General features: G+C 41.0%; 1 protein-coding gene across 3 annotated transcripts; it reads right to left on the bottom strand.

Moving 5' to 3' along the window:
• Positions 1 to 227: 227 nt before the first annotated feature.
• si:dkeyp-97a10.3 (dual specificity protein kinase splA) lies at positions 228 to 26,945 on the bottom strand. Of its 3 annotated transcripts, XM_061674610.1 has the most exons (9): positions 26,880 to 26,945; positions 26,658 to 26,738; positions 20,503 to 20,838; positions 15,327 to 15,590; positions 12,008 to 12,295; positions 10,869 to 10,982; positions 7,601 to 7,662; positions 5,960 to 7,492; positions 228 to 3,573 (listed from the first exon to the last, which is right to left on the bottom strand). In XM_061674610.1, the coding sequence occupies exons 1-9, from the start codon at positions 26,902 to 26,904 to the stop codon at positions 3,550 to 3,552; spliced, it is 2,727 nt and encodes a 908-aa protein (XP_061530594.1). In that variant the 5' UTR covers positions 26,905 to 26,945; the 3' UTR covers positions 228 to 3,549. The 3 variants fall into 3 exon arrangements, with proteins under 3 accessions (XP_061530594.1, XP_061530592.1, XP_061530593.1); XM_061674608.1 differs by lacking the exon at positions 228 to 3,573 and having other exon boundaries at positions 5,278 to 7,492; XM_061674609.1 differs by lacking the exon at positions 228 to 3,573 and having other exon boundaries at positions 5,278 to 7,492; positions 26,658 to 26,939.
• Positions 26,946 to 27,646: the final 701 nt, after the last annotated feature.

Genomic DNA, 27,646 nt, shown 5'->3' on the forward strand with positions numbered 1-27,646 from the left:
ACCAAGAAAAGAAGTCTATAGGACACAAATATGCATTTGTGTTAGTTGTCATGGAAAAATCCTATGATACCCAAAAATGTTCTTTTGGGTGATCAATCATTGCCAACAGCCTCTCAAAATATACACTCTCTCCTAAGTCTCACCCATTTCCTCCTCCTTGTGGCCATTCGCTTCTTCCTTGACAGTGGCACCATGTTTTTGTGGTTAAAAAAAAAACAGGACCGAACATGATATGTGGAGTCTCAAAACCTTCAAGTCACTTGCTTGATTAGTTTGGCACAATGTTTATGCCAGATGCCCTTCCTGATGCAACCCACCCATTTTTTTTTTTTCTGGCTAGTTATTCTCTCTGCGAGTGCCTGATGTGAGTTGTGACCTACTGTGACTGATTGCGAGTGTTCTAATTTTGTATTTGTGTGTATGAGAGACCGTTTTAGCGTTCAATAAGGGACTGACGAAATCGACCAGGTATTTTGTTTGCGGAGAATGTTTTGTTCGTTGTGCCAAGTTATCAAGAGTAAAAATAAAACAACTTTAAAAATACTTCTTACTTTTAAGTACATTTCAATCTGTACTTGTTTTCCTTTTACTTAAATAAATGAGTTGAATCTGTACTTCTACCAGAGTATTTTGGGGGAAATTGGTGGATTGACTACAACCCTTGTTGTAGTGTTGTTGAAACCTTTCACACAACACACACAAAAAGCCAGCTTTGACTGTTCGTGTGAAAGGTGCTGGACAGACACTGTCCTGTCTTTACTATGCCGCTCTGATACAACCTTGGGTCAACTTCAAACCCACTCATGTCTGTACCGTCCATACAAACTATCCACACTGAAAGAAGCCATCTTTTTCGAGGCAGTGTGAAAGGGGCTATAGGCCGGATGGTGGAGGCTCTGTGTCTCACTTCTCTCGCCCCTGAAATGTGCACACAGTTGCACCAAAGTCCCGCTTTGGTTGTTTTTCTTTACTGTTACAGCTACGAAACGCCAATTAGTTGAAAACACTGCGTGAAAGGCACTAATGATACCCGGTTACACAACAACACAATGAAGGCATGCTGAGGAGATACTGTGAACTGCATGCAATCAAACAGTCATTCAGCATTGAATATTTGCAGCGATTCAAGCATCACAACACACACGGGAGGTTTGTGTTGTTCTACTCCACAAGCCATGACAGCTCTTCACTTGTCTAAATTTAAACATGGTGAAAATGCTCGCAAGCGACAAAAATAAACAGTGCTTTTAAAAAGCGCCTGCAAGAGTTTTGACCTTTTCACACCAGCTGCGTGCTATACAAACACAGCAAACGGCAATGGGTTTTACTTTTTAATTCAAGGCATAAAAGTGTGCTTAGAAAACAGAAAACAATGACTTTAAGATTGATTTTAAGGGGGTAAATACTGCTAAAAATTATCAATACATTCTTCTTGGTTTGTTTAGCACTTAAAATCAGTAGGAGATACCTTAAAAAAAAAATAGTACCTGAAAGTCAGAGGTTTGGTAAAAATTGCAAGTGGTAGATTACCGATGGAGAGAGAAAAAAAAAATAATTTTTTTTTTGACTTTTTCACCCCAGCTATCTTCCGGCCTGTTGGATAGTTTACCACATGATATCAATACAGTGAAAGTGAGGGGATTCATTATAACAATAGTTACATACGTTTTACCTTCAACCTCAGCCCACCGGGGGTCGAATATCATTCAAAATAAATCGGGTCCTTCCCCAAAGAAATGTACGAAGTGCTATTAGTTCACTGAGAGAACAAATTGGCCATTCATGCAATATGTGCATTGTAAACAGACTTTTATTATTTGCTCATAATCATAAGCGATAGATAGCACTTGCATACATTGTTACCTTTGGCACTATCAACTTTTTTCTTGGCAGTATAAAACTTGAAAAATATCATTTATGACATCCACAAGCTACATAAAACATTCGGAAGGACATCCCTGAGTAAAGAAAATTCAAAATCAATAAATACATATAATAATGACATTCCTCCATGATTATAAACCAGACATTAGACAGTAAATTGGCTTTTTCAGCAGAAAGCGACTCCGGCTGGACTTAGCTCGGCTCTTTGTGCTGACCTCACGCATGCATTGGTGCGATTATTTCCCCAACTCATTTAAGTCGCATAAAAGCCTTTAATTAATAAGCACCCGTCCAATTGTCGCATCCCCTTCATGGTTAGCCGAGCATCGCTTCCCGGCTCCGCCGAGGCCAATCCTCTTAATTGAGAAGTGTCGCGACGAGCATCCGTAAACAGAAGGCACAAAATAAATAGTCTATTGTACATTAAGACAGCCCTGTATAGCTCATTTGGTATCATGTAATTTGCATTTTTTTCTCATTAAGACTATGTCCACAGATACATGGGTATTTTTTTAAATACTTTTCACCCCCCAAAAAAGTGATTTGAGAGATCCTTAAAAACACTTTAAAATAATGTTAAAACAAACTGGTGAATTTAGAAAATAGGAAATTTCACAAGCAGAGATGCTCCACAAAAAAAAAAAAACACTACAAAAGTGCACGCAAAATAAAAAAAAATATATGTACCAGGCCATTTTAGTTAAACAGACTGGTGAAGAAAGTCTCTAGGAAAAGGCATAAGAACAACTGTAGTGCAAGGAGGAAGGGGGGAATTATTTGTTTAACGATATTCCTTACAACCCTTGAAAATTATTTTTTATTTTAAAAGTGCATACCAAGTAACAGGTGACACTGTAACACCTACAAGGCTTTTATTTATTTTGTTGCCAATCAGGCTGAATTTATTTCTGGAAAAGGCACAAAAGCGACAGTGATGAATGTAGGAACGGGAGACTCTTATATAATACTTTAAAACACTTAAAAATGACATTAAAACAAATAATTACAAAACAAATGCATGCCAAAGCAAAAGGTGGCAATACAACATGTACCAGACAATTTTAGCTAATCAAAAGGCTAAAAAAAAGTAATTTCCGGGAAAGACAAGGAACCCCAAAGGCGAAATGACAAAAAGGGAGAATCTTATACGTACTCATCAAAACCCTTGAAAATAAAGTTTGAAAAGAAACAAAACACGATAAGGGTGCATGTAAAAGCAAAAGGTGGCGTTATAACCCCTATGAGACCATTTTAGCCAGTCAGCAGGCTGAAGAAAGTCATTTCCAGAAAAGACAAGAACATCAATGGTGACTATGAGGTCAAAATACTTTAAAAAGTATCAGTCTTTAAAAATACCCATGTTCACGTAGACATAGCCTCAGAGTGCATTAGGGTTTCAGTGGGGAGGCTCAGCACCGAAGTGCATTTAGTCATGTTTGAATGATGAATCACGGCATTATGTAAGCTTGGCTCACTGAACTTGTCTGCTTATGCTTCATCCACCGTTTCGGAGTTTTTTTTTTTTTTTTTTTTTAATAAATACCAGCTTTAGGAGCAAGGAACCTTTTTTGTTGCTGTTTCGGCGTTTTCACAGCTCACATCAGCTGTATGAGCGGGAAGACGAGACAAAGGAGCAGAGTGCGACTCGTCTGCCGAGATCTGTCGTCACCTCGGCCTCCCTCGGTGAGCCTGATGCCGGCGACACAAACGCTTAATTGTTGACGCGCAACAACCACAAAGAAGAATCACAACTGACAAAAAGCAGCGCGGTGCTTTTTGTGGTTAAGGTGTGCTCAAAAGCTGCCAAAAACTGGATATTTTTTAAAGGCATGGTGAAAATGTGATGTGATGACAATCCAGTTTCCTTGTCAGTGTTCCTAATGTAAGGTACTACTAATAACATTTACATACAACCCCAATTCCAATGAAGTTGGGATGTTATGTTAAACATAAATAAAAACAGAATACAATGATTTGCAAATCATGTCCAACCTATATTTAATTGAATACACTACAAAGACAATATATTTAATGTTCAAACTGATAAACTTTATTATTTTTAGCAAATAATCATTAACTTAGAATTTTATGGCTGCAACACGTTCCAAAAAAGCTGGGACAGGTGACAAAAAAGACTGAGAAAGTTGAGGAATGCTCATCAAACCCGTTTGGAACATCCCACAGGTGAACAGGCTAATTGGGAACAGGTGGGTGCCATGATTGGGTATTAAAGGAGCTTCCCTGAATTGCTCAGTCATTCACAAGCAAATATGGGGCGGAGTTCACCCCTTTGTGAACAAGTGTGTGAGAAAATAGTCGAACAGTTTAAGGACGTTCCTCAACGTACAAATGCGAGGAATTTAGGGATTTCATCACCTACGGTCCATAATATCATCAAAAGGTTCAGAGAATCTGGAGAAATCACTGCATGTAAGCGGCAAGGCCGAAAACCAACATTGAATCCCCGTGACCTTCGATGCCTCAGACGGCACTGCATCAAAAACCGACATCCATCCATCCATCCATTTTCTGAGCCGCTTCTCCTCACTAGGGTCGCGGGCGTGCTGGAGCCTATCCCAGCTGTCATCGGGCAGGAGGCGGGGTACACCCTGAACTGGTTGCCAGCCAATCGCAGGGCACACAGAAACCAACAGCCATTCGCACTCACAGTCATGCCTACGGGCAATTTAGAGTCTCTAATTAATGCATGTTTTTGGGATGTGGGAGGAAACCGGAGTGCCCGGAGAAAACTCACGCAGGCACGGGGAGAACATGCAAACTCCACACAGGCGGGGCCGGGGATTGAACCCGGGTCCTCAGAACTGTGAGGCTGACGCTCTAACCCGTCGTCCACCGTGCCGCCCAAAAACCGACATCAATGTGAAAAGGATATCACCACATGGGCTCAGGAACACTTCAGAAAACCAATGTCAGTAAATACAGTTCGGTGCTACATCTGTAAGTGCAACTTCAAACTCAACTATGCAAAGCAAAAGCCATTTATCAACAACACCCAGAAACGCCGCCGGCTTCTCTGGGACCGAGCTCATCTAAGATGGACTGATGCAAAGTGGAAAAGTGTTCTGTGGTCCGATAAGTCTACATTTCAAATTGTTTTTGGAAATTGTGGACATCGTGTCCTCCGGGCCAAAGAGGAAAAGAACCAACCGGACAGTTATCGACGCAAAGTTCAAAATCCAGCATCTGTGATGGTATGGGGCTGTGTTAGTGCCAATGGCATGGGTAACTTACACATCTGTGAAGGCCCCATTAATGCTGAAAGGTACATACAGGTTTTGGAGAAACATACGCTGCCATCCAAGCAACGTCTTTTTCATGGACGCCCCTGCTTATTTCAGCAAGACAATGCCAAACCACATTCTGCACGTGTTACAACAGTGTGGCTTCGTAGTAAAAGAGTGCGGGTACTAGACTGGCCTGCCTGCAGTCCAGACCTGTCTCCCATTGAAAATCTGTGGCGCATTATGAAGCGTAAAATACGACAACGGAGATCCCGGACTGTTGAACAGCTGAAGCTGTACATCAAGCGAGAATGGGAAAGAATTCCACCCACAAAGCTTCAACAATTAGTGTCCTCAGTTCCCAAACGTTTATTGAATGTTGTTAAAAGAAAAGGTGATGTAACACAGTGGTAAATGTTGACCCTGTCCCAGCTTTTTTGGAACGTGTTGCAGCCATAAAATTCCAAGTTTATGATTATTTGCTAAAAACTACAGTTGTTGACCAATTACCCCATGTAATTACTTTTAAAAGACAGTAACTTTCAAAAATATCAATGTGCTTGCTAAAAATTGTGTGTGTTTTTTTATTTATTTATGTCTTTATATATTCTTAGTCGTCCAGGTCATGGTAAGCTGCAAAGGTTGAATCGGGCCAGCTGGACTTTTCTTGTTTGTAGAATTTTTATTTTTTTTTCTTGTTTTCCGAATACGTTTAAAAATGGCTTGGGCAATGATGTTATTAGGCTGATGAAATGTATTACCTTTTGGAAGTAACTTGCCCAAAGCTGTTCCTCATACCAGAACAGAATGTGAGAGAATGGAAAACAACTCACCTGCCGTGGGTGGGTGGTGTGGCCGGCACGGCCGTGAGTGGTACGGCCGTGTCTAGCGTGGGCGGCATGCCCTCGTGCGTGGGCAACCACTTTTGGAGGTTGATGATTGTGTCCAACGTTCCCGGGGCGGTGTTGATGCGATTTGTGATGGGTGTCGGTCCTGGGAAGGCTCTGGAACCGAGTGAAGGGGATAACAGGCGGCGGGGTAGGCGGTCGCGGTCCCCCGGTGGCAGAAGTCGGCTGACCCTGGGATCCGGGGTGAAGCAGGGCTGCTTGGGTTTGTTGTCTCGGGTTCTGGAAGGTCTGCGCACTCTCTGTATGGGATTTAAGTGCCGCCTGAGTGAGGGCACTGGGTTGACGCTGGTTCGAGACTGGGGCTGCTTGGCGAGGTCGGCCAGGGCTGCGGGTTTGAGCCGCTTGGCTTTGCGCTTGGGCCAGTGCCGCCTTCTGTTGTTGGGCCACTTGTGCTTGGAGGAGGTGGTTCGGATCAGCCAGTGCTCTGGTATCCGAACTAAATGGGTCACTTTGTCTGAAAGCAGCTTGCTGGCTCACAAAAGGGTTGGTACTTTGCGTGGTGTCCTGGCTGGAGACGGGTTGAAAACCAGGTGGAACCGTCGAGTCTAGCCTGGCCCTCTCCCTTTGCGTCGGGGGTTTTCTGTGCAAGTGGTCAGCGGGTTCAAGTTGCGGCACTGTCAGGGTGTGCAAGTCCCAAAAATCAGCTGAGTGGCTCCTCGTCCGGTCCCCCCGACCTGCAGCGGCTGTGTCCTCCCGAAAAGCATTTCTACCTCGCGGCTGCGTTTGGTTTTGTCTCAAAGGTGGATGGTTGGTGTAGTCCGTAGTGTCTGAGGTCAGTCCCCTCGGAAGGGTCCCGCTAGGATACGCCGGTGTCCCTCGTAGGCGATCCCACGGCATCTGCCGGTGGGAGGAGGTACGAAGGCCTTCCTGTTGGTAAGTCTGTGTCTTGGCATTGCGCTGAGAAGCGTGCGAGTGTGTGTATCGAGTCGGGATGAGCCCTGGCTGAGCTTGAAGACTCGCAGCTGGACCCTGGTGGGCGGACCCGCTTTGCATTCGGGGATTTGACTGCACTGTGTCTATTAATTGGGTAGCATTATTAATGGTTTCCTGCTGAGGGAAGGCGTTAAGGTTGACATGAATGGTGGGCATCTGTGCATTATGCTGGGAACCTTGCGTCAGACTCAGCTGGACCCCCGCAGGTCGTTGACTGCTTTGGGCGGCACCTGTCTGGATGACAATGTTTGGATTGATCTGCTGCGCGTCTGCTCGCGTGAAAGCCGGGTTGTCGACGCCATTAAGCGGGTACGAGGATGCGTTGTGTCTAACGTCGCCTCGAAGTTCAGGCGCAGTGCCGTTTTGTTGCAAGTTGCTAAGCTGTAGTGCCTGCAGGTAGCCAGGCCTTTGGCGCTGGGTGGCGTACAACCCTGGGGGACGACGGGCTTGCGTGTTTGATTGAAAGACAGGGGGGTCAGGACCTTGGCTTGGATTCCTAGCGATGTTAACACGTTGATCTGGAGGCTTAATGGGGAAAGGGGAAAAATGAAGGACGATGGTTAGGTTTCAATGGACCATCATCACCACCATGCTGATAAAAATCAATCGAGAATCATGTGCTCGGAGGCTTACTAGAGGCCGGGGATTTGTGTGGTTCTTCTGTACCACGACGGCTTCTCCTTGCCTTTGTCGAGCTGTCACAACATAGCCTCAAACAATTACCAGGAGAGTGGCATAAAGTCCTGAACATAGCAATAGTGGTACCAGTGGTATACAGTAAATCCAGGATTTTGTGCCTGTCCAATAAAGAGCATGTGCTTGAATTAATTGTCAAACTAATTGCCTCAAATGAATGCCTCAGGAAAAAAAAGATGGCAACATCCTTTCTTCTTTTTTAAATTACCTTCTCTATGACGTGATAGCACTATGTGCCACATAACCAAATTACGCATGGGTGGTATTAAAACCCTGATTCATACATTATTTATTTGCGTAACAAGAAAATATTATAGATAAGATGTTAGGAAAACAAATAACAGGTGGTATGAGATAATGATACGACCATGTAGACATCATTACCAAATTATCACAGGGATGGATTTAAAGTCTGGATTCACTTACAGTTCATTTGTGGGGAAAAATGAAAATAATTTTATTCAATCTTACTATAAAAATACATTTGCACACGGTGAAAGCTAATCAGAGAACCGGAAAGAGGAGGTTTCCTCTCTAATGTACGCCTTACTTCCAAGGGACCTCTCTGCAGTTACTGCAAGTAAATAAACATACCCAGATACTATTAGAGGCAATAGAGTACCTCACATTAATTATTTTTGCACGGTGGGAAAACAAATGCCACACAACGTGTAGGTATCATTACACAGGAAGGTGTGTAAAAAATGTATTCATTCATTATTTACTTTTGGAGGAAAACAAAGAATGTTATTATAAAAATGCAGTTGTACCGAGTCAAAATCTAACTTGAATGCTCATGGCAGAAGCCAAAAGACATCTCTCTAATAAACGCCTTACTTCTGATAAACAATTGGTCCCGTTGTACACGGATTTGAGGTAAAATAGTAGCCGTCATGATAATTACTAAGCTTTACATGATCAGGAGTTTTGGGACCGATCGGCAAGTTACATCCATCCATTTTCTGAGCCGCTTATCCTCACTAGGGTCAGCGGGCGTGATGGAGCCTATCCCAGCTGTCATCGGGCAGGAGGCGGGGTACACCCTGAACTGGTTCCCAGCCAATCGCAGGGCACATACAAACAGACAACCATTCACACTCACAGTCATGCCTACGGGCAATTTAGAGTCTCCAATTAATGCATGTTTTTGGGATGTGGGAGGAAACCGGAGTGCCCGGAGAAAACCCACGCAGGCACGGGGAGAACATGCAAACTCCACACAAGGCGGGGCCGGGGATTGAACCCGGGTCCTCAGAACTGTGAGGCTGACGCTCTAACCAGTCGGCCACCGTGCCGCGATCGGCAAGTTAAAAAACAAAAAAAAATTATAACCAATCGTCGATACGATCATAAGATGGAGCAATGTGACTGTTTAACTGACTTGTTCATTTACTGTATATACTTGTGTACTGTATACCGAGTATCTTCAAAAGTAATTCTAATCAGTCAGGTCAAACCAACATTACAACATGACAGACATAATGGGTGCTAACTTACTGTAATTCAATTACTTTATTGTAATTCAATTACCTCACACACACCAAAACTTTAAAGCATGATTTGACAGAACGCTACGTACAACCGTTAGTGCTAGCACTAGATTGCTAGGCTACATAACGTTTTGTTGCCTGCTTGTGAGCGATATCGTATTAAAAGTCCGTGAACATACCTCAAGCAATCCTTGAATTAAAATGTCCTCTCCCGAGCACTGGTGACCACCAGCACACGTTTTCCCCCCAATTGACTGTCTGTTGTCGTACTAGAGTGGCTCCAACTACCGGAGACACATTCCTTATGTGTTTTTTGGACATACTTGGGAAATAAAAATGATTCTGATTCTGATTTTGTTCCTATAATACACACAACGCCATGGTAACGAGTGTATCCGGTCGCGTTTGAGTTCACAAGATAAAGCCCATACAAGACTTTATTGCAGTAGTCTGACATAGTGCAATCGTGAAATACCAAATTTGTCTTGTAGTCTGAGCCGCGCATTACGTGTTGTCTGTCTCAGACGTGTCCCACACCGCCAATATGTTTTAAAAAAATAAATAAATTATTGCCGGTCATATATTCACCGTACTATGTCAAAAGACGTGACAAGGCTAAAAATATTGGAATTTTTTTAATTCAAATATACTGTACACGATGGCGATGCGGAGTAAATGTCTTTTGTGGAGCCGATCAATGATTGGATCGGCGAATTATCACATTAAAGCCGATCAGCCTAAAATGCTAATTATCGGCCTATACCGATCAAGCCGTTCAGATCGGTGGAAAGTCTAATCATTACTATATCAACTTATCATTCAATAAATAAAATGAGACCTAAGTTTTTCCGGACTCGATAAATTGTCATTCTTGTGGTGAGCCAGTTGTGTCATTAGCCGCGAGTGGGCTCATGGAACGCCGGCAGACACTCTTGCCGGTGTTGGCTCCGTCCAATACTCCACAGCCTTGCTCCTTTTGCAGCGTGTAGATTCACACAACAGAGACACTTAAGGGAACCTTAACTGTTTATTGGGTTCGCTAGCCTGCAAGCTAACGAGCTAGTGGGTTAAGGAGCTAAACAGCTTGCTCCATCGCGGCGATGTTGTTTAAAACATCAGCGCTTTGCTCTGAGTTGTTTTGTGTGTTAGCCCCCAATGAACACACATGGGAAAGTTAACTGGTTATTATGTTCGCAAGCAATCGAGCTAATGAGCTAAGGAGCTAAATAGCTCGCTCCACTGCAGCGAAGTTGTTTAAAACGTCACCGCCTCTCTCAGAGTTGCTTGTGTTCGTCCCCAATTAACACAAACACGGGAAATTTAACTGTTTAAGCATAACCTCCGTAGCACACATTCAGTCAGTAGTACTACAGCGAACGTCAACGTATACTAGATTGACAGGTGAAGGGCTTGTCTTCAGCAGACAATAGAGAAACAAGAATGTTGTTATTATTATGACTTCCTATCATGATAACAATACCCATTTAAAAGAAAAAATCTAATAAAAAATAAGGGCGGGCCTTATTTTCCATGATTTCAGTGGCATTAAAAAAAATTTATCCTTAAACTGTCTTTAAAAAATTTTTACTGTGACAGGCCTATAAAATAGAATCACCAAATGTTTTATTTTTCTCCAAATTATGTAGACAAATATTGTTTTGGCGAGAAAAAAGAGAAAAAGTCACAACTATTCTGAAACTAATAAATGTCCTTACCCCGGCTCCTTAGCACGAGACACACCAGCAACACAATAAGCAGCACCAGGATGACGAGCAGCAGAAAGCTGCCAATCACGATGCCCGCCACTTCCCCAGCGTCCAGACAAGTGTCTGAAACACAAACAACAACAAAAAAACAAATCACAAGCATGCCCCAAGGCCTGTGAAACCTGTGATGTGTTGGCAGTAATTTCTAATGACGACTTTTTTTCCCGTAATTTTGAAATTTTTCAGTGGTCAATATTTTTTTTAAGTTTATAAATTTTTTTAAATGTACGACTTTGTTCTTGTAATTCATTCTTATGACATTAATACTTCTTAAAGAACCAAAAACTCATGACTTTTAATCTTAATTACGCCTTTTCTCAGTGGCTCCAAAACTCATTTATCATGTGATTTTAACAAGTGAAATTACATTATAATCACAAAAGTGCACCATTAATCTAAAACATTTTAATACTTTTTTTAAAATTGTAATTTTATGAAAAGGAAAAAGCCTGTTGCAAACACATTAGAATAAAGTCTAAATTGTAACATTACGAAGAAAATTCTCAAAACATTACTTTCATTTCACTTTATTCTATTTTTACAAATATTTTGAAAAGGCAAAATTGTGAGAACAGCCACAAAAGTATTAGAATTAACTCATAATTTTAACGACTGGATGTTATAACTTTATTCTCTTAACTTTTTACTTGTAATTTTACTGTATTTTTTTTCTTTTCAGTGTGGCCCTGTGGATATTGAATGGCCATTTAAAGTTTGTGGAAATCAGTTGGGGTGCTTTCTGAGTTATGCTGGTATAAAAAAAAAAAAAAAAATCCTTTGCCCTTTGAGCTTGGCAGAGGTAAAAACAAAGATAATGAGGCAAGAGAGAACAGATAAGAAGGGGAGATCGAGAAAGAAAAACAAATGAAACAAAGACCTGGAAGTGTGTGTGTGTGTGTGTGTGTGCGCGCGCGCGCGTCTAAGTCATCGAACGACTTTGACCACATTCCCGCCAGATCAATCTCCCAGGATGCATTGTGTCCCTCTGCTGTCACAAAGACAGATATGTGGAAGGTGGGCGGGTGGCGTTCTAAGACCCTCCGCCATCATTATCCGCCTCACAGAGGTCAGCCTTGGTCATAACTCACTTTCCACGGACACGTCCGTCGCGCGCTCCGACGTGCCGCTGGTGACGGCGTTTCTGGCGGTGCACGTGTAGCGGCCACTGTCGTCTGTGGACGAGGTCTGGACGCTGAGCACACCGCTGTCGGGCTGTGCCGACGCCACGGTCTCGCCGTCGCGTTGCCACGTGAAGAGGGCCGGGGGCAACGAGTCCGACAGGCAGGTGAGACGCAAGATCTGGCCCGCCTGGACGTCGGCACTGCCCACGCAGTCTTTGGGGGCGTCCTTGGTCAGGACTGGGGTGTCAGGTCCGTCTGGTAGTTAAAAAGATAAATATAGAAATCACAGTACTAAAAATGTTTAAAATTTGCCATGTGGAATGCTAAAGCGGTACAGTGGTTTTGCTGTCATCAGAGGACGGATACGGCTGTTGTTGTGCCCATTGTTCTCTTGTCGGACAGCAGAGTAAAACAAAGAAAAATAAAAGCCAATACAAATACATGGACAACAAACTGTGCAACATAATACCTTACTTCATAGCACATGGGGAATAAAAGGTTCAAAACAAGGTGCAACGATGATATTGGGACGAATGATGTGAGTTTTATTATTTGTCGCAGTGTTCCAGTCCTTTGGGGAAGAAAATGGAAAAGATGAACCAAAAGTAGTGCAGACTTTGGGAACTAACAGGTTAATAAAACTGTTGGAATGGTGGTTGTATGCATGGTGAGACAGCAAAGATTGGGAGGGGTCTTGCCAATAAGTGTTTTATCGATCATTTTATACAGCACAGATCTGTTGAGTGAATTTTTTTCTGATTAAACGAATTTGGGGTGCTTTTGGGGGGGTGGGGGGGGGGGGGTGGAACAGATTAATTGCATTTCCATTCATTTCAAATGGAGAAAGATGATTTGAGAGTATTGAGATGCGAGTGGGGTAATCGTATCTCAAGGCAATAACTTCTGATGCCAATTTGGAGAAATCCCACCCAGGCACGGGGAGAACATGCAAACCCCACACAGGCGGGCCCAGGATTTGAACCCCGATCCCTAGAACTGTGAGGCAGATGTGCTAACCAGTCGGTTACCGTGCCAGCATGCTAAGATATCATGTTTCGCTATTACCAAATTAACACAGGGGTGGTGTTTAAAATTTGTATTAATTCATTGTGTGTTGATAGGGGAAAAAATATAAAGAATGTTATAAAATAATAGTTTAAAAAAAAAAAAAAAAAAAATGTACTCGTGTCGTGACGAATGCAAAAAGGAGACACTGAAAGACAAGGGCTCCTCTCGAATATATGCCTTAATTATCGTAAATCGCTGGTACTCTCAGCAGTTGAGTAAAGGGGTGTCGAGTCCTTCTCGTGCGGTGATGGACATAGGAGGTTGTTATCAGCATCACAAGATACACTTACTATTGATTTGCTTTCACCTCCAAAGACCAAGCTAGACTTTCAGGAGTTGTTGAAGCCAATTTATTACCTGCACCAAGGAACTTGTGGTTTTCTTTGTTAATTAGCTAGCAGAAAAAATTACAATGGAGCTAGGTACCATTGTGGTTCAAGACAAGGGTGCAGTTCAGGTATTGTTTTGCATTTTAAGACCATTTCTTTGATTTCTCAGTGGCAATGTATGAATAACGACAAAATTTAAAGAAAAGTTACGAGAAAAAGGCTTAATGTTTGTTATGCGAAAACAAAAAATATAAACCTTTTCTTCAAGTCTTAACGTTATGTGAATAAAGTTGTTTTTGTAAACTTGATAATGCAAATCGTAACAATCGCTTATTTCAACTGTGACTTTACTTTATGGGGGAGGGGGGAAATCAGAAAGTTGTGAGCGTAATGTCATAATACTACAAGAAAAAAGTCAATATGTTACCAGCTTGCAGTTGAAATACTATGGGAAGAAAAGTTATTACAATAAAGGTGTAATTTTAAAATGTGACTAATGTATTTTTTTTTCCTACTAAGTTTACAAATATAATTTGCTCAATACTAGGGCTCTCCCCCGCAAAAAAACAACAACTTTGGTATCACTTCGACTTTTCGAAGATTTCTTTCTCGTAACTTTTTTTTGTCAATTTTGTCAATAAGATTAAAGTGTTAGTAAGAAATTAAGGATTTTTTAAAATCCAGATCCATGATTTAACCTAACTTTATTCTCCTAATTTACAGCTTTTTTCTCATGATTTTACTAGGACTTTAAAAAGTAAAAAAAAAAAGTCGGAAAATTATGAGGGAAAAAAGTCATTAGAACAAATTAATAATATTACGAGAAAAAAAATCGGAATGTTCTTGGGGGGAAAAAATGTCAAACAAATTTTGGGATGTTACATAATTTAGTGTTGTTATAATTTATGTATTTTCGAAAATAAAAAAAAGTCATTGATGTTACGCAAAACAAGTTGGAAAATAATTAATTTATGCTTTAGAAAAATAAATCACTGCAATTGGCTGGCAACCAGTTCAGGGTGTACCCCACCTACTGCCCGATGATAGCTGGGATATGATCTAGCACTGCCCGCCACCCTTGTGAGGATAAGCGGCCCAGATAATGGATGCATGGATGGAAAAATAAATCAAATAAATGTTACACGAATAAAGTGGTAATAGGAGAAAAAAAGTATATTACAAAAAAATTGGGGTTTTTTTCTAGATAAAAGTTGTAATGTTACGTGAATAAAGTTGTAAAATTAAGAGTAAAATTATCAAATTCACGTGAATAAAGTACAATGAGAAAGAAATCGTAGTTATTAGAATGAAGTCCTAATTTTAACAAAGAGCTAAATTGTTTTATTATGTTTTTGTTACCAACAACAAGCAGAAAAGTTCAATTTTTTTTTTTCCCCCCCAAAGTCTTTTATTAGACTGTACCCCACCCCTCCACAAACCAGTTAAACTGCTTACAACATACAAGGCCTTCACAAAAAAACTGAAAATGTGGTTAGTTAACACCTATAGCTGCCAACACTAAAAGACAAGTATGTTATGATGTTTTTTTTTGTTTTTTTTTTTTTTTTTTATGATCAAATGATTTGTGGTTTTATTCTCTCTTAATAGTATAGTAAGTCTTTATGTATCCTGTATTATATTGTCTTGTAGATGTATTTTACTGCTTTTTTACATCATGGCCAGGGGACTACAGATGAAAACTAGCCTTCTGGCTAATTCTGGCTTTTTTAACCATGTGTATTTCATGTGTTTTATGAAATTGCATTGTCCCCTTTCAAATAAACTGATTAAAAAAAAACAAAAAAAAAACGATTCTGTTGTTTTAACATAATGCTTAAAAATTATAATAATAGTACTGATTAGAATAATAAGAATGCTCGCTAACTCACAGAAGACGGTGAGACTTTGCGTGGCAGCGAGGGCGCTGACCGGGTTGCTGACTGTGCACGTGTAGTCTCCGGTGTCGGCCCGCTGGCCCGGGTTGATGACCAGCGAGCCGCCGGCGATGGTTATCCTGCCGTCTTCGGTGACTGTGACGCCACCCTTTCCCCACTGGAAGGTGAGCTCTGTGCCGCCCGAGGTGCACATCAGTGTGATGTTCCCGCCTTCCGTCGCCACCGACGGCACAGAGAGAGTCACCCCGGATACGGCGTCTAAAAAGAAATACAGTGAACCCCTGTTCATCACAGGAGATACATTCCAGGCCCACCCGTTACAAGTGAAAATCTGCAATATAGAGATATTTTTATAGTTATACTCACACGCCTTAAAGAAATCGAATCTTATTAAAAATGTCTAAACGCATTGTAAAGGTATTTGAACACAAAAATGACAAGCAATAAGTGTATAGAAAATACTGTAAGTGCATCGTGACCGTGGCACTTCTTTCCCACAGGCGAAGAAATTGTATATACTCTGAGATTATTTACTGAATATTTACTGTTGAGGAGCTGAAATTCCAAGGATTTGGACAATTTTAAGTTAAACAAGGTCCCTAAACAATGAATCGATTATCAAAATAGTTGTCGATTAACATGATAATTGATTAGTTGTTGATTAATCGTTGCACCTCTACACTATAAAAACAATAAAAGAGAATGTAAGTGGGGAAAAAATGGTATCCTAATTTTTATTACCGTATGTATGTCAAGGTATCACTGTCTCCTGTAAAAACCCATTAAAAAATTAAAAAATAATAAAAATGAAAAAAAAAAAAAAAAAAAGACTGCTACAAACCACAGATTTCTGCGATATAGTGACGATTTCTGTGACAGGCAAGTAGGTATCTACTCTTTCCACAAAATGTCTGCGCTATAGCGGGGTCGGCACAACAGAGGGCAGTTTGATGTTTGTGGTGAGGATACCACATACAGATGCGGGCACAGATGGCGAATAAAGGCCAGATGAATGAGTTGCGCAGAGATGCTGGTTGGCGGTCGGCCGGAGTTTAATCACTGCACAGGGAGCAAAGCTTCAAGAAACCAGTGCAAATATCAAGTACTGATGCAAGGGGCCGCTGGTTTTGAAGTCAATTGAACAAGGAATTTGATTGCGAATGGAGGACCAACTCGTTGGTGGAATCAATTGAAACAGGAGAGATACAGTATGTTCTATCCTGGTTGCGTAAACAAAGAGAAAGCAATGTGGAGCGATGCAACATAATATACTGTAGCCCTTTTTCTTCAAATTGTGGCCTCGGCGCTAAAATCAAATGCCGGGCGCGGAAACAACTGACCTCAAAAAAACATTTTTGCGAATAAGGTGACCATTTACCTCAACTCAAATTTGTGTGCTTCAATTCTTTCTTTTCAACTGTTTTGTACAAGTACAATTTATTTCATGACATTAGTAAATTGCTATATTATATATTTATTAAGAGACGTGGTTTTATTACAACCTAATGTTCGCTAGAATTGAAATTACCCCCCCCAAAAAATCTGTATATTTATTTGTCCTCCCCAAAAATAAAATAAAATGTTTTATTATTAATGATTATAATTTGTTTTTATTTTTTAAATTATTTTTATATATGATTTGCTTGGTTGTATGAACAGTGTCCTTGGGTGTTATCTTAAGTTAAATGACTACTACATACTGTATACTAATAAATGAATACTACATGTACTAATATGATCAATTATATTCAGCCACCCATAAATCCATTTTCTGAACTGCTTATCCTCACTAGGGTCGCGGGTGTGGTGGCGCCTCGCTTAGCTGACTCTGGGCAAGAGGCAGGGTACACCCTGAGATGGTCACCAGCCAAGCGCAGGGCACATATACAGTAAACAAACACTCATTTACACTCACATTCACACCTACGTACAATTTAGAGTCTTCAATTAATCTACCATGCATTTTTTGGGAATGTGGGAGAACACCGGAGTACCTGGAGAAAACCCACACAGGCATATGGGGGAAAACATGCAAATTTCAAAAGGCGAGGCCGGATTTGAACCCGGGTCCTTAGAACTGTGAGGCAGATGTGCTAACCAGTCATCCACCATGCCGCCCTCAATTATATTTATTTGTAAAATAAATAGATAAAATGCATGTATTATTGAATATTATAAAAATGTATTGTACAATGTTTTGTATTATTTCCAAATAGAATATTAACACATCCGCCTCACAGTTCTGCGGACCCAGGTTCAAATCCGGCCTCGCCTGTGTGGAGCTTGCATGTTCTCCCCTTGCCTGCGTGGGTTTTCTACAGGTACTCCCGTTTCCTCCCAAGAAATTGATTTAATAACAGTAGTAGTAATATAAGAAATATCAATTAATGGTCTTTAAAAATACATGAAATAACATGGTGTGTCGCAGGGAACAATTTTAACCCGTCCTATTAAATTTTTTCAATTCCCTATTGGCGGTGTCATCAGGAGGCATGGAGTGAACTTCCACAACTACAGTATTCTGATGATACGCAGCTATAAATCTCTGTCTCCTGAGGACATCAGTCCAATGGATACTCTTTTAAACGGTTTTAGACATCACATCCTGGATGGCAGTGAACTTTTCTCCACCTTAACCAGCACAAAACCGAAGTTTTAGTCATCAGCCCTGAGGCCCTAAGAGAGAAACTTTGTGACTAAGCAACAAGCACTGTTCTTAAAACCTTCCCATCTGGTGAAAAACCTAGGAGTTATTTTACACTCTGAGCTCACATTTATTCCACACAGTAAAAATGTAACAAAAATAGGTTTCTATCATTTAAAGAACATAGCCAGAGTCCACCCCATTCTCTCTAGAGGCCAACACGGAGACGCTAATGCATGTTTTTATCTCCAGTCGGATTGACTATTGGAATACCCTGCTTTCTGGTCTTCCTAAAAAAAACTATTTCAGCCCTACAATTACTAAAGAAACTCGGCAGCGCGTATCCTGACGCAGACCAGAAGGAGGGAGCACATTACACCACCTTGAGGTCTTCCTTTTAGTTACTGCAAATATCAGGACGCACACTTACGGTGAGGCATCGTTCCAGGTTTACACCCCCCCCCCCCCCCTTTACCTATGTATTGCACTTTGAGATGCATATCATTGAATAAAAAGTGCTCTATTAATAAAGTTTATTTGATTTAATATAAATATTACATAGAATTTCATTTTTTTAATGAATATGATTTAGCATTGTTTAAAGGCAACTTTCAGGACAATCGCCTATAACCAAACAAAAACATTTGCAAATGATAATTTCTCGAAATTTCAGACTCATTCAATAACATATGTTTTTAGTTGTTTTCTTATTTTCTATTATCATCCTCAACTCTTTTGTTGAAACTACGTCTATTGTTCATACAAGAAAAAAAAATATTGTTGAATAATTTATTCTATAATTCAGCTCCCTGATTATGTCGATGGAGGAAATTATCTCGAATGTCTCTAATGCGAGGGCTGCTGTGTTCCCTTTCCATTCGCCCCGCCAACTCAACTGCAAGCGTGTGCTATTTTCTGAGTGCAGCAGGGCCAGGCGTACAAGGACGTGACATTGGCGCGCTCTTTGGCGAGCGCGCACGACGCGACCTTTCCGGCAATAATTTGCTCCACCCGTCACCCCATTAGCGACGGCGCTAGGAAATGGAGGCATGCTGGACGACGACGTGAGCTGATCACAATAGACGCTCTGCTGGACCGGCCTTCATGCAAATCAATGCAAATAGTGCATGTAAATAAAACACAGAGTGCCCAATGACACATCTAAGAGTAGGCGCTGCATATCAATTGAGCGAAGACGACTGGAAATAATCCACACGGCAGACCAGGTTATGTGAACACACAAAGTACATGTCATGATCAATACGATAACTTCTTTCGTCAGTTATTCACTGTAACAAGTAATATAGAGGAACAAAGATACATTATTTATTGTAAATATAATTTTTTGAGCAATTAAGTACACAAGTATATACAATAAATGAACAGGTCATTTAAATAGATATATTCCTCCATCTTGTGATCGGATAGGTTATCGTTTTTTTAAACTTGCTGATCGGTGATCGGCCCAAAAAGTCCTGATGGTGTAAAGCCTAGTATGTACATAGTACATACTGTACATGATAGTACATTGCACACATGCAATTTTACTCTGTGGATTATATCAAGTAGTTCAACTGTGCAATGTGGCGGCTATCGTGAATAACTGTTGAGAGGAGCGATGACACACATTGTGTGAGCATATGATCGAGTTTTTCGCAGATGTTTTCAATTTTGGATTACAGTAATCATCCGTTTATTGCAGCGGTTACGTTCCAGACCACCTCCACAACAGACAAAATCCACAAAGTAATGACCAATGTTTATACTGATTATTGGTAACAGTGTATGCATGAAGCTTAATATATATAATACAATAAATACTTGGTCATTACTTTGTGGATTTCGTCTGTAACATTTTATTGCCCGCTTGTGAGCCGTACCGTATTAAAAAAGTACGTGAAGATACCTCAAGCAAGCCTTAAACGAACATCCTCTCCTGTCCTGAGCACTGGTGACCACCAACACCCCATTTTGTCTCATAATACAGTCGGCTCGCTCCACTCTTGCTGTCGTCGCCACGGTAACGAGTGTATCCGGTTGCATTTGAGTTGACAAGATAAAGCCCAATGTTCGCAAAAAACGGGACGCAGTGGTATCGGAATACAAGATTTTATTGCAATAGTCTGACAGTGCAATCCTGAAAGAGCAAATTTGTCTTTTAGTCTGATCCGGGCATTACGTGTTGCCTGTCTCCGACTCGTTGTCTGTCCCACACCGCCGAAATTTTTCTTTTTTTTTTTCCTTTTAAATAACTTCATTGGCCGTCAGATATTTACAGTACAACGTCAAAAGACACGCGACAAATAAACTAGCTTTTGGATTCAAATATACTGTGCACGCGGCGATCCGGAGTAAATGTCTTTTGCGGAGCCGATCAATGACGTCATTGATCGGATCGGCGAATTATGACATTAAAGCCGATCAGCATAAAATGCTAAATATTGCTGATACCGATCAGCCCGATAAAATAGGTGTAAAGTCTAGTACATAAAGTATAACTGATGCGTTCTACTAGTCAGTCCTTACCAAAAACCCTCAGAGGTACTGATCTGGAGTTGGGCGTCAGGCCCGTGGAGGCGAGCGGGACCACCTCCACCGTGTATATCCCAGCGTCCCCCAGCTGGGCGCTTCCGATGCGGAGCTGCGTTGCCGTGATGGTGACCCGGCCACGAAACTGCGGCACCTCGTTGATGACGGGGGAGCCGCCGGCGAACAGACCCAGCGTGACGCCCTCGTACAACCACGTCATGGACAGCACATCGGGGACGGTTATTACGGTGAACTGGATTTCGGTGCCGCTGAGCACAAGCACCGGGTCTGTCTGGAACTGGATCTGGATTTGGTCCTGCGCCCGCACAAAAACTGGAAGACAAACGAAATAGTTGAAAGTTGGGTTAGTTAGTCTTTTTGACTGTGAATTATTTTGAGTAATTCTGTATATTTCTATCATGCAAGTTGTTAGAAATAAGTGGCAAGTGGAGCAATCGTATTACTGATGACACGTACATTACATACGTATGTGCCATGTAATTTTTTATTTTTTTTTACTGTGGATCGTTGTGAGTCGTTCTGTTAATTTCTAATGTACAAGGTGGCAATGACAATCATGACATGTACATAGCACATGCATTGTGGTCAAGCGTACTGTGGAGTACTTTTTGACTCCAAGGATTACTTCCAGTCATTATTTTTTGTTCTTTGGTTTTTTTTTTACCTTTAGCTTTGATTATAGCACATATTCACATTAGCATTCTTTAATAAGCTTACATTTGTTTGTATCCAGTTACATCAATGCCTCAAGGAATTAACTCTGGTCATGTGTTTTACTTTTTCTTCAACATTTTCCAGTGTCACTTTGTTGTCAAAGTTAAACCTGTGTTCGCGTTCTTACAGAGGTTCACTTCTTTTTTTATACACTTGTTAAAAAAAAAAAGAAAAAAAAGTGAGACGCATGACATCGCATTACTAGCAGTCAACTTATTTTTACCCTTGTATGGCAAGTGGAGCAATCGTATTACTGATTACATTACATATGCATGTGCCATGTAATTTTAGTGTATGACGGTGACAAATCTTATTTCGTCATTATTATGACTGTAACATTTTGATCCTGGAACATAATATTTCTATTCTTACACTGTTTCTCCCACTATGAGATGAGTACAATCAAAATTAATCACTGCAGTAATTATCCCGACCTAGTTGGATAATTGTACCGAGCAAGCAATTTCCCTATAGTGTCCATATACTAGTGTGTATTTACTTACACAAAGTAGAGTACAAAGGACAAGCACAATTACCATTCAGGAAGACTCCAAAGTCCAATTACTTCATATTTTCATAACAGAGTTAATCACTCTGCATTATTTATTATTTCAGAAAAACTTCTATTAGGGGAAAAGGTAAAATACACTTTGCCAGAATGTCCTCAGACTGCCTGGTGGGCTCAATCACCATTTTGCCAAATCAATTTTCAACAGGCAGCGGGGAAAAATGACTATTTAATTAAATGAGAATGTTGGCGATTACGACTTTAATTATTATCTCTCATGCACGAACAGCGGGCCCCGGACGAGGAGCAAATTGAAACGTAATTTCAAATTCCCGGTGCCTAATTTTCTACGCTTGTTTCCCGCAACACAAACGCATAAAAAATTGTATCTTTGACGCTTGACCTTATTTATTTATTTTTTGTTCATGTGGGTGCACAAGGCAGTGTTGGTGGGCTGTGACAATTTAAAGAACACCACCACATCATCATGTTTACATTATGCATGCTCTTAAAGACAAACGTTCAATTTAAGGATAGTACTCTTGTTGCTCGTCTCCCAATCTGTGATGATGCCATAAAATCTAATTATGTATTTTTAGTGTCCAGAAAATTTAGTTAACAATAATGTTTATATTTATTACAATATATAAAAATATAATCAAAGAAATTAAACATTTTAATGTTCTTATTATTTGAAGAACAAACAAACCAAAAATAATAATGAATAAACATTTTTTATGATTTAATTGATTAATAAATTTACTATTTTTTTCCAAACAGCTTTCAATAAATGCCTGGTATGCTCTACAGTTGAGTCAATGGACAAAGAAGGTGACCATGTGAAAGTAATACAGTACTTATTACCGTACATACTATATTTAATTTTGGAAGATAAATATTACAAATATATTGTAGTTACTAATATTATCATCATCATCAATGGCAATGCAGCCCTATGGGGCGCACAAGCCAGTGCAAACTGTACGCCGGTTCCAAGCCCGGGTAAATGCAGAGGGTTGCGTCAAGGCTTCCAGCTTAAAACTTTGCCAAACAAATATGAGCGTTCATCTAAAGAATTCCATACCGGATCGGCCGTGGCCCGCGTTAACAATGTCCGCCACCGGCGCCGTTGACCTGCAGGGCACCGGTGGAAATTAATCTACTGTGGGTCGAAGACAAAGGAGAGGCGGAAAGGGGGTTCTTCGGCAGAAATCGGAGAGGAAAGCACAGAGCCTAGAATTGAATGTGGGACTTTGAATGTTGGGACTATGACAGGAAAATCTTGGCAGGTGGTTGATATGATGATTAGGAGAAAGGTTGATATATTGTGTGTCCAGGAGAGCAGGTGGAAAGGCAGTAAGGCTCGAAGTTTAGGGGCAGGGTTTAAATTATTTTACCATGGTGTAGATGGGAAGACAAATGGAGTCGGGGTTATTTTAAAAGAAGAAGAGTTGGCTAAGAATGTCTTGGAGGTGAAAAGCGTATCAGATCGAGTGATGAGGCTGAAACTTGACATTGAGGGTGTTATGTATAATGTGATTAGCAGCTATACCCCACAGGTAGGATGTGACCTAGAGGTGAAAGAGAAATTCTGGAAGGAGCGAGACGAAGTAGTTTTGACCATCCCAGACAGAGAGAGTCGTGATTGGTGAAAATTGTAATGGACATGTTGGTGAAGGAAACAGGGGTGATGAAGACGTGATGGGTAAGTACGACATCCAGGACAGGAACTTGGAGGGACAGATGGTGGTAGACTTTGCAAAAAGGATGGAAATGGCTGTAGTGATCACTTTCTTCCAGAAGAGGCAGGAACATAGGATGACCTACAAGAGCGGAAGTAGAAGCACGCAGGTGGATTACATCTTGTGCAGACGATGTAATCTGAATAAGGTTACCGACTGTAAGGTTGTGGAGAATGGGGCAAGATGGCATAGGAAGGTGGTGTGTAAAATGTCTCTGGTGGTGGGGAGGAAGATTAAGAAGCCAAAAGCAGAGCAGCGAACCATGTGGTGGAAGCTGAGAAAAGAAGAGTGTTGTGCGGCTTTTCGTGAAGAGCTGAGACAGGCTGTCGGTGGAAAGGAGGAGCTTCTAGAAGACTGGACCACTATAGCCAAAGTGATCAGAGAAACAGGCACGAGAGTACTTGGTGTATATTTTGTCAGGAAAGGAGAGAAGATGGTGGAACCTCAAAGTACAAGAAATCAGCTCAGAAGAAGTGGGGAAAATGAGAGGAGAGGAGAAAGGAATACATTGAGATGCGACATAGGCCAAGCAAGAGGCATATGATGACATGTATGCCAGGTTGGACACTAAAGAAGGAGAAAAAGATCTATACATTTTGGCCAGACAGAGGGATAGAGATGGGAAGAATGTGCAGCAGGTTAGGGTAATTAAAGATAGAGATGGAAATGTATTGACTGGTCCCAATACTGTGCTGGATAGATGGAAAGAATACTTTGAGGAGTTGATGAATGAGGAAAAGGAGAGAAAGAAGAGTAGAAGTGTGGTGGACAAGGAAGTGACAATGATTAGTAAGGGGGAAATTAGAAAGGCATTAAAGAGGCTGAAAAATGGAAAGGCAGTGGGTCCTGATGACATTCCTGTGGAGGTATGGAAGCATCTAGGAGAGGTGGCTGTGGAGTTTTTGACCAGCTTGTGCAACAGAATTCTAGCAGGTGAGAAGATGCCTGAGGAATGGAGGAAAAGTGTGCTGGTGCCCATTTTTAAGAACAAGTGTGATGTGCAGAGCTGGGGAACTATAGAGGAATAAATTTGATGAGCCACACAATGAAGTTATTAGAAAGAGTAGTGGAGGCTAGACTCAGGACAGAAGTGAATATTTGCGAGCAACAGTATGGTTTCATGCCTAGAAAGAGTACCACAGATGTATTATTTGCCCTGAGGGTGTTGATGGAGACGTACAGAGAAGGTCAGAAGGAGCTACATTGTGTCTTTGTGGATCCAGAGAAAGCCTATGACAGAGTGCCCAGAGAGGAACTGTGGTACTGCATGCGGAGTGGAGTGGCAGAGAAGTATGTCAGAGTAATACAGGACATGTACGAGGGCAGCAGAACAGTGGTGTGCTGTAAGTGTGACAGAGGAGTTTAAGGTGGAGGTGGGACTGCATCAGGGATCAGCCCTGTGCCCCTTCCTGTTTGCAGTGGTGATGGATAGGCTGACAGATGAGGTTATACTGGAATCCCCATGGACCATGATGTATGCAGATGAAATTGTGATCTGTAGTGAAAGCAGGGAGCAGGTGGAGGAGCAGTTAGAAAGGTGGAGGCATGCACTGGAAAGGGGAGGAATGAAGATTAGCCAAAGTAAAACAGAATATATGTGCATGAATGAGAGGGGTGGATTGGGAAGAGTGAGGCTACAGGGAGAAGAGATAGCAAGGGTGGACGACTTCAAATACTTGGGGTCAACCGTCCAGAGCAATGGGGAGTGTGATAAGGAAGTGAAGAAGCAGGTCCAAGTAGGTTGGAACAGGTGGAGGAAGGTGTCTGGTGTGTTATGTGACAGAAGACAGTGGTGAGGCCAGCCATGATGTACGGATTAGAGAAATCAGAAAAAAAAATTTGAAATGAGCTCGGCAAAGGGACAGCCAAGGTTAGATGTTTTGGAGACAAAGTTAGAGAGAGCAGACTTCGATGGTTTGGAGACATCCAGAGGAGAGATAGTGAGTATATTGGTAGAAGGATGATGAGGATGGAGCTGCCAGGCAAGAGAGCTCGAGGAAGAACAAAGAGAAGGTTGATGGATGTCGTGAGGGAAGACATGAGGGCACTTGGTGTTAGAGAGGAGGATGCAGGAGATAGGCTTACATGGAAAAGGATGACACGCTGTGGCGACCCCTAACGGGATAAGCCGAAAGGAAAAGATTATCATCATCATCAGTTATAAAATGTTATAACATTTATTTATAAACACCAAATATATGCCTGGTACCATTTTCCATTATGGACCACAGAGAAAATGAAATGATACAACGGTCAATTATTTATTTATTTATTACAGAATATGACAAAATAATATTGTTATACGATATAATATAAAAAATATAGATAAAGACTTTGCCACTAATAAACGGCGGGTACTATCTGCAATTGAGTAAAAAAACAAATGCCTCCCATGGTAATTGTGGAAAATTATAAAGTATAATAAGCCTGTTCACAAATAGAGGCCTCCCACCAACAAATGACACACCTCTAATAAACGCCTGGTACCCTTTGAAGTTGAGTAATCGGACCCCATCATTTGTTGTGTGTCATTTATTGTATCAATTTATTTTCATTTTGCTATAAAAACAAATGATTTTTTTATTTAATTAGTTTTAAAAAAAACATGAATGTTATGTTTATATTAGGTACCACTGGTCATGACGTGTTGCGTTCATTGTCAGATGCTTCGGTGTGTTTAAAAAAAAAAAAAAAAAAAAAAAAGGCTTTCACACTACATATTCAAATTTAAATTACGCTTTCTTACGCTGGTTAAACAAGCACAATGCGATATCATTGTCATTGATTAGCGATAATTAAAACCGTCAATGGACTAAAAAAATGTTCAAACTGTTAAACAATTACCGTCTCCTGATTGAAATTAGTGATTTACGAGCCTGAAATGAGACCTTGATGGCGTCACAACGGGAATGCGGTTGCGCTGGTTTGGGAGGGAAGACAAATATCTGAATAGAAGGCGACATTGCCGTGTGAAGTGGTTTTTTTTTGGTTTGTTTGTTTGTTTGTTTTCCCCCCTCCACCTCCCGTGGACGTGTTTGAAACACCACACAGCTCGTTTTGTTTTCGTCCCACGTCACCAACTAAGAGGCCATTTGGGGGCTTTTTTTTTTTCCCCCCCCTTTTTCTGGAGAAGCAAAAGTAAAGTGTCTATTTTTATTTGTGGTTACCTGTCAGTGAGAGCCCGACGACGAAGGCCACAAGTTGTCTCATCGTGTCGCCAGTTAGGACGCCCCGTGGGCAAAGTTGACCTTTACATCAGGCAAAATAGTGGAAGAGAAGCAACTTTTTGCTAGCTCTCAAACTGAGTTAAAGCTGTAAGTGACTTCCGGGTATTAAAACAAACAAGCTATCCTTCCTTTGTCGAGGAAATAAGTTTATAATTAACTTACCCGGGCAAGTTGTATTCATTGGCATTTTGGTAAGCGATTAAAGACATGCTAAACTAATGACGTCGGCTTCCGGGTTGTCCTCACACCCACCTGGCACTGATGCACCTGTTCTCTTAAAGGGCCAGCACACCTAACAACGCTTGAAAGTGTCTACATGCTTTTTGACGATATATATATAACAAATATATTGTGGGGGGGGGAAGAATTTATTTACAATATATTTGTTACAATATTGGTATAATACCATGGGAAAGTTTCTTTACTCAACTGCAGAAAAGCATGTATTAGGGATAAGGAGTTATTTTTTCCACAAATAATGATGTTTAATTATGAAATGTTAAAAAAAATGTTATGATAAGTCCAATGAGGCTCAATCTATTTTGTTTCCCTGTTGTAGTTAGCCTTTAAAAAATGAAATGTTTATTTAATGGCTGTATTATGAATACATTATTCATTTCCAACACCCAGAAAATATTTATGAGTTGGCAAAAAAGTATTCCAGCACCAAGCCGTATGGATGGGCTAAAGAAAAAGAAAAGAAATGGGAAAAAGTGAGTGAACAAACAATTTGTCTGCTGCAAAGCTGCACTGTAGGCAATGTTCAGTCTTAATCGCCTTCTTCCCAAACGCTTGCTGCCAGCCGGCTGAGGCATAATGTGAGAGGAACAAGGTCAACGGAAGACGCTGTTCAATTATTAAAGCGCACCCACACTCTTTCGCTTTGTTTTGCTTAGCGTTCTCCAATGCCCTTCAACACGTCTTGTTGA

Source organism: Phycodurus eques, chromosome 4, assembly GCF_024500275.1.
Source record: "Phycodurus eques isolate BA_2022a chromosome 4, UOR_Pequ_1.1, whole genome shotgun sequence".
Taxonomy (NCBI): domain Eukaryota; kingdom Metazoa; phylum Chordata; class Actinopteri; order Syngnathiformes; family Syngnathidae; genus Phycodurus; species Phycodurus eques.

Coding starts and splice junctions, on each gene's coding strand:
- si:dkeyp-97a10.3 (XM_061674608.1), bottom strand. CDS start 26,904: ATGCCAATGAATACAACTTGCCCGG. Junction 20,839..26,657: donor CGTCGGGCTCTCACTGACAG/GTAACCACAAAT, acceptor TTTGTCTTCCAG/TTTTTGTGCGGGCGCAGGAC. Junction 10,983..12,007: donor GACGGACGTGTCCGTGGAAA/GTGAGTTATGAC, acceptor TTTGTGTTTCAG/ACACTTGTCTGGACGCTGGG.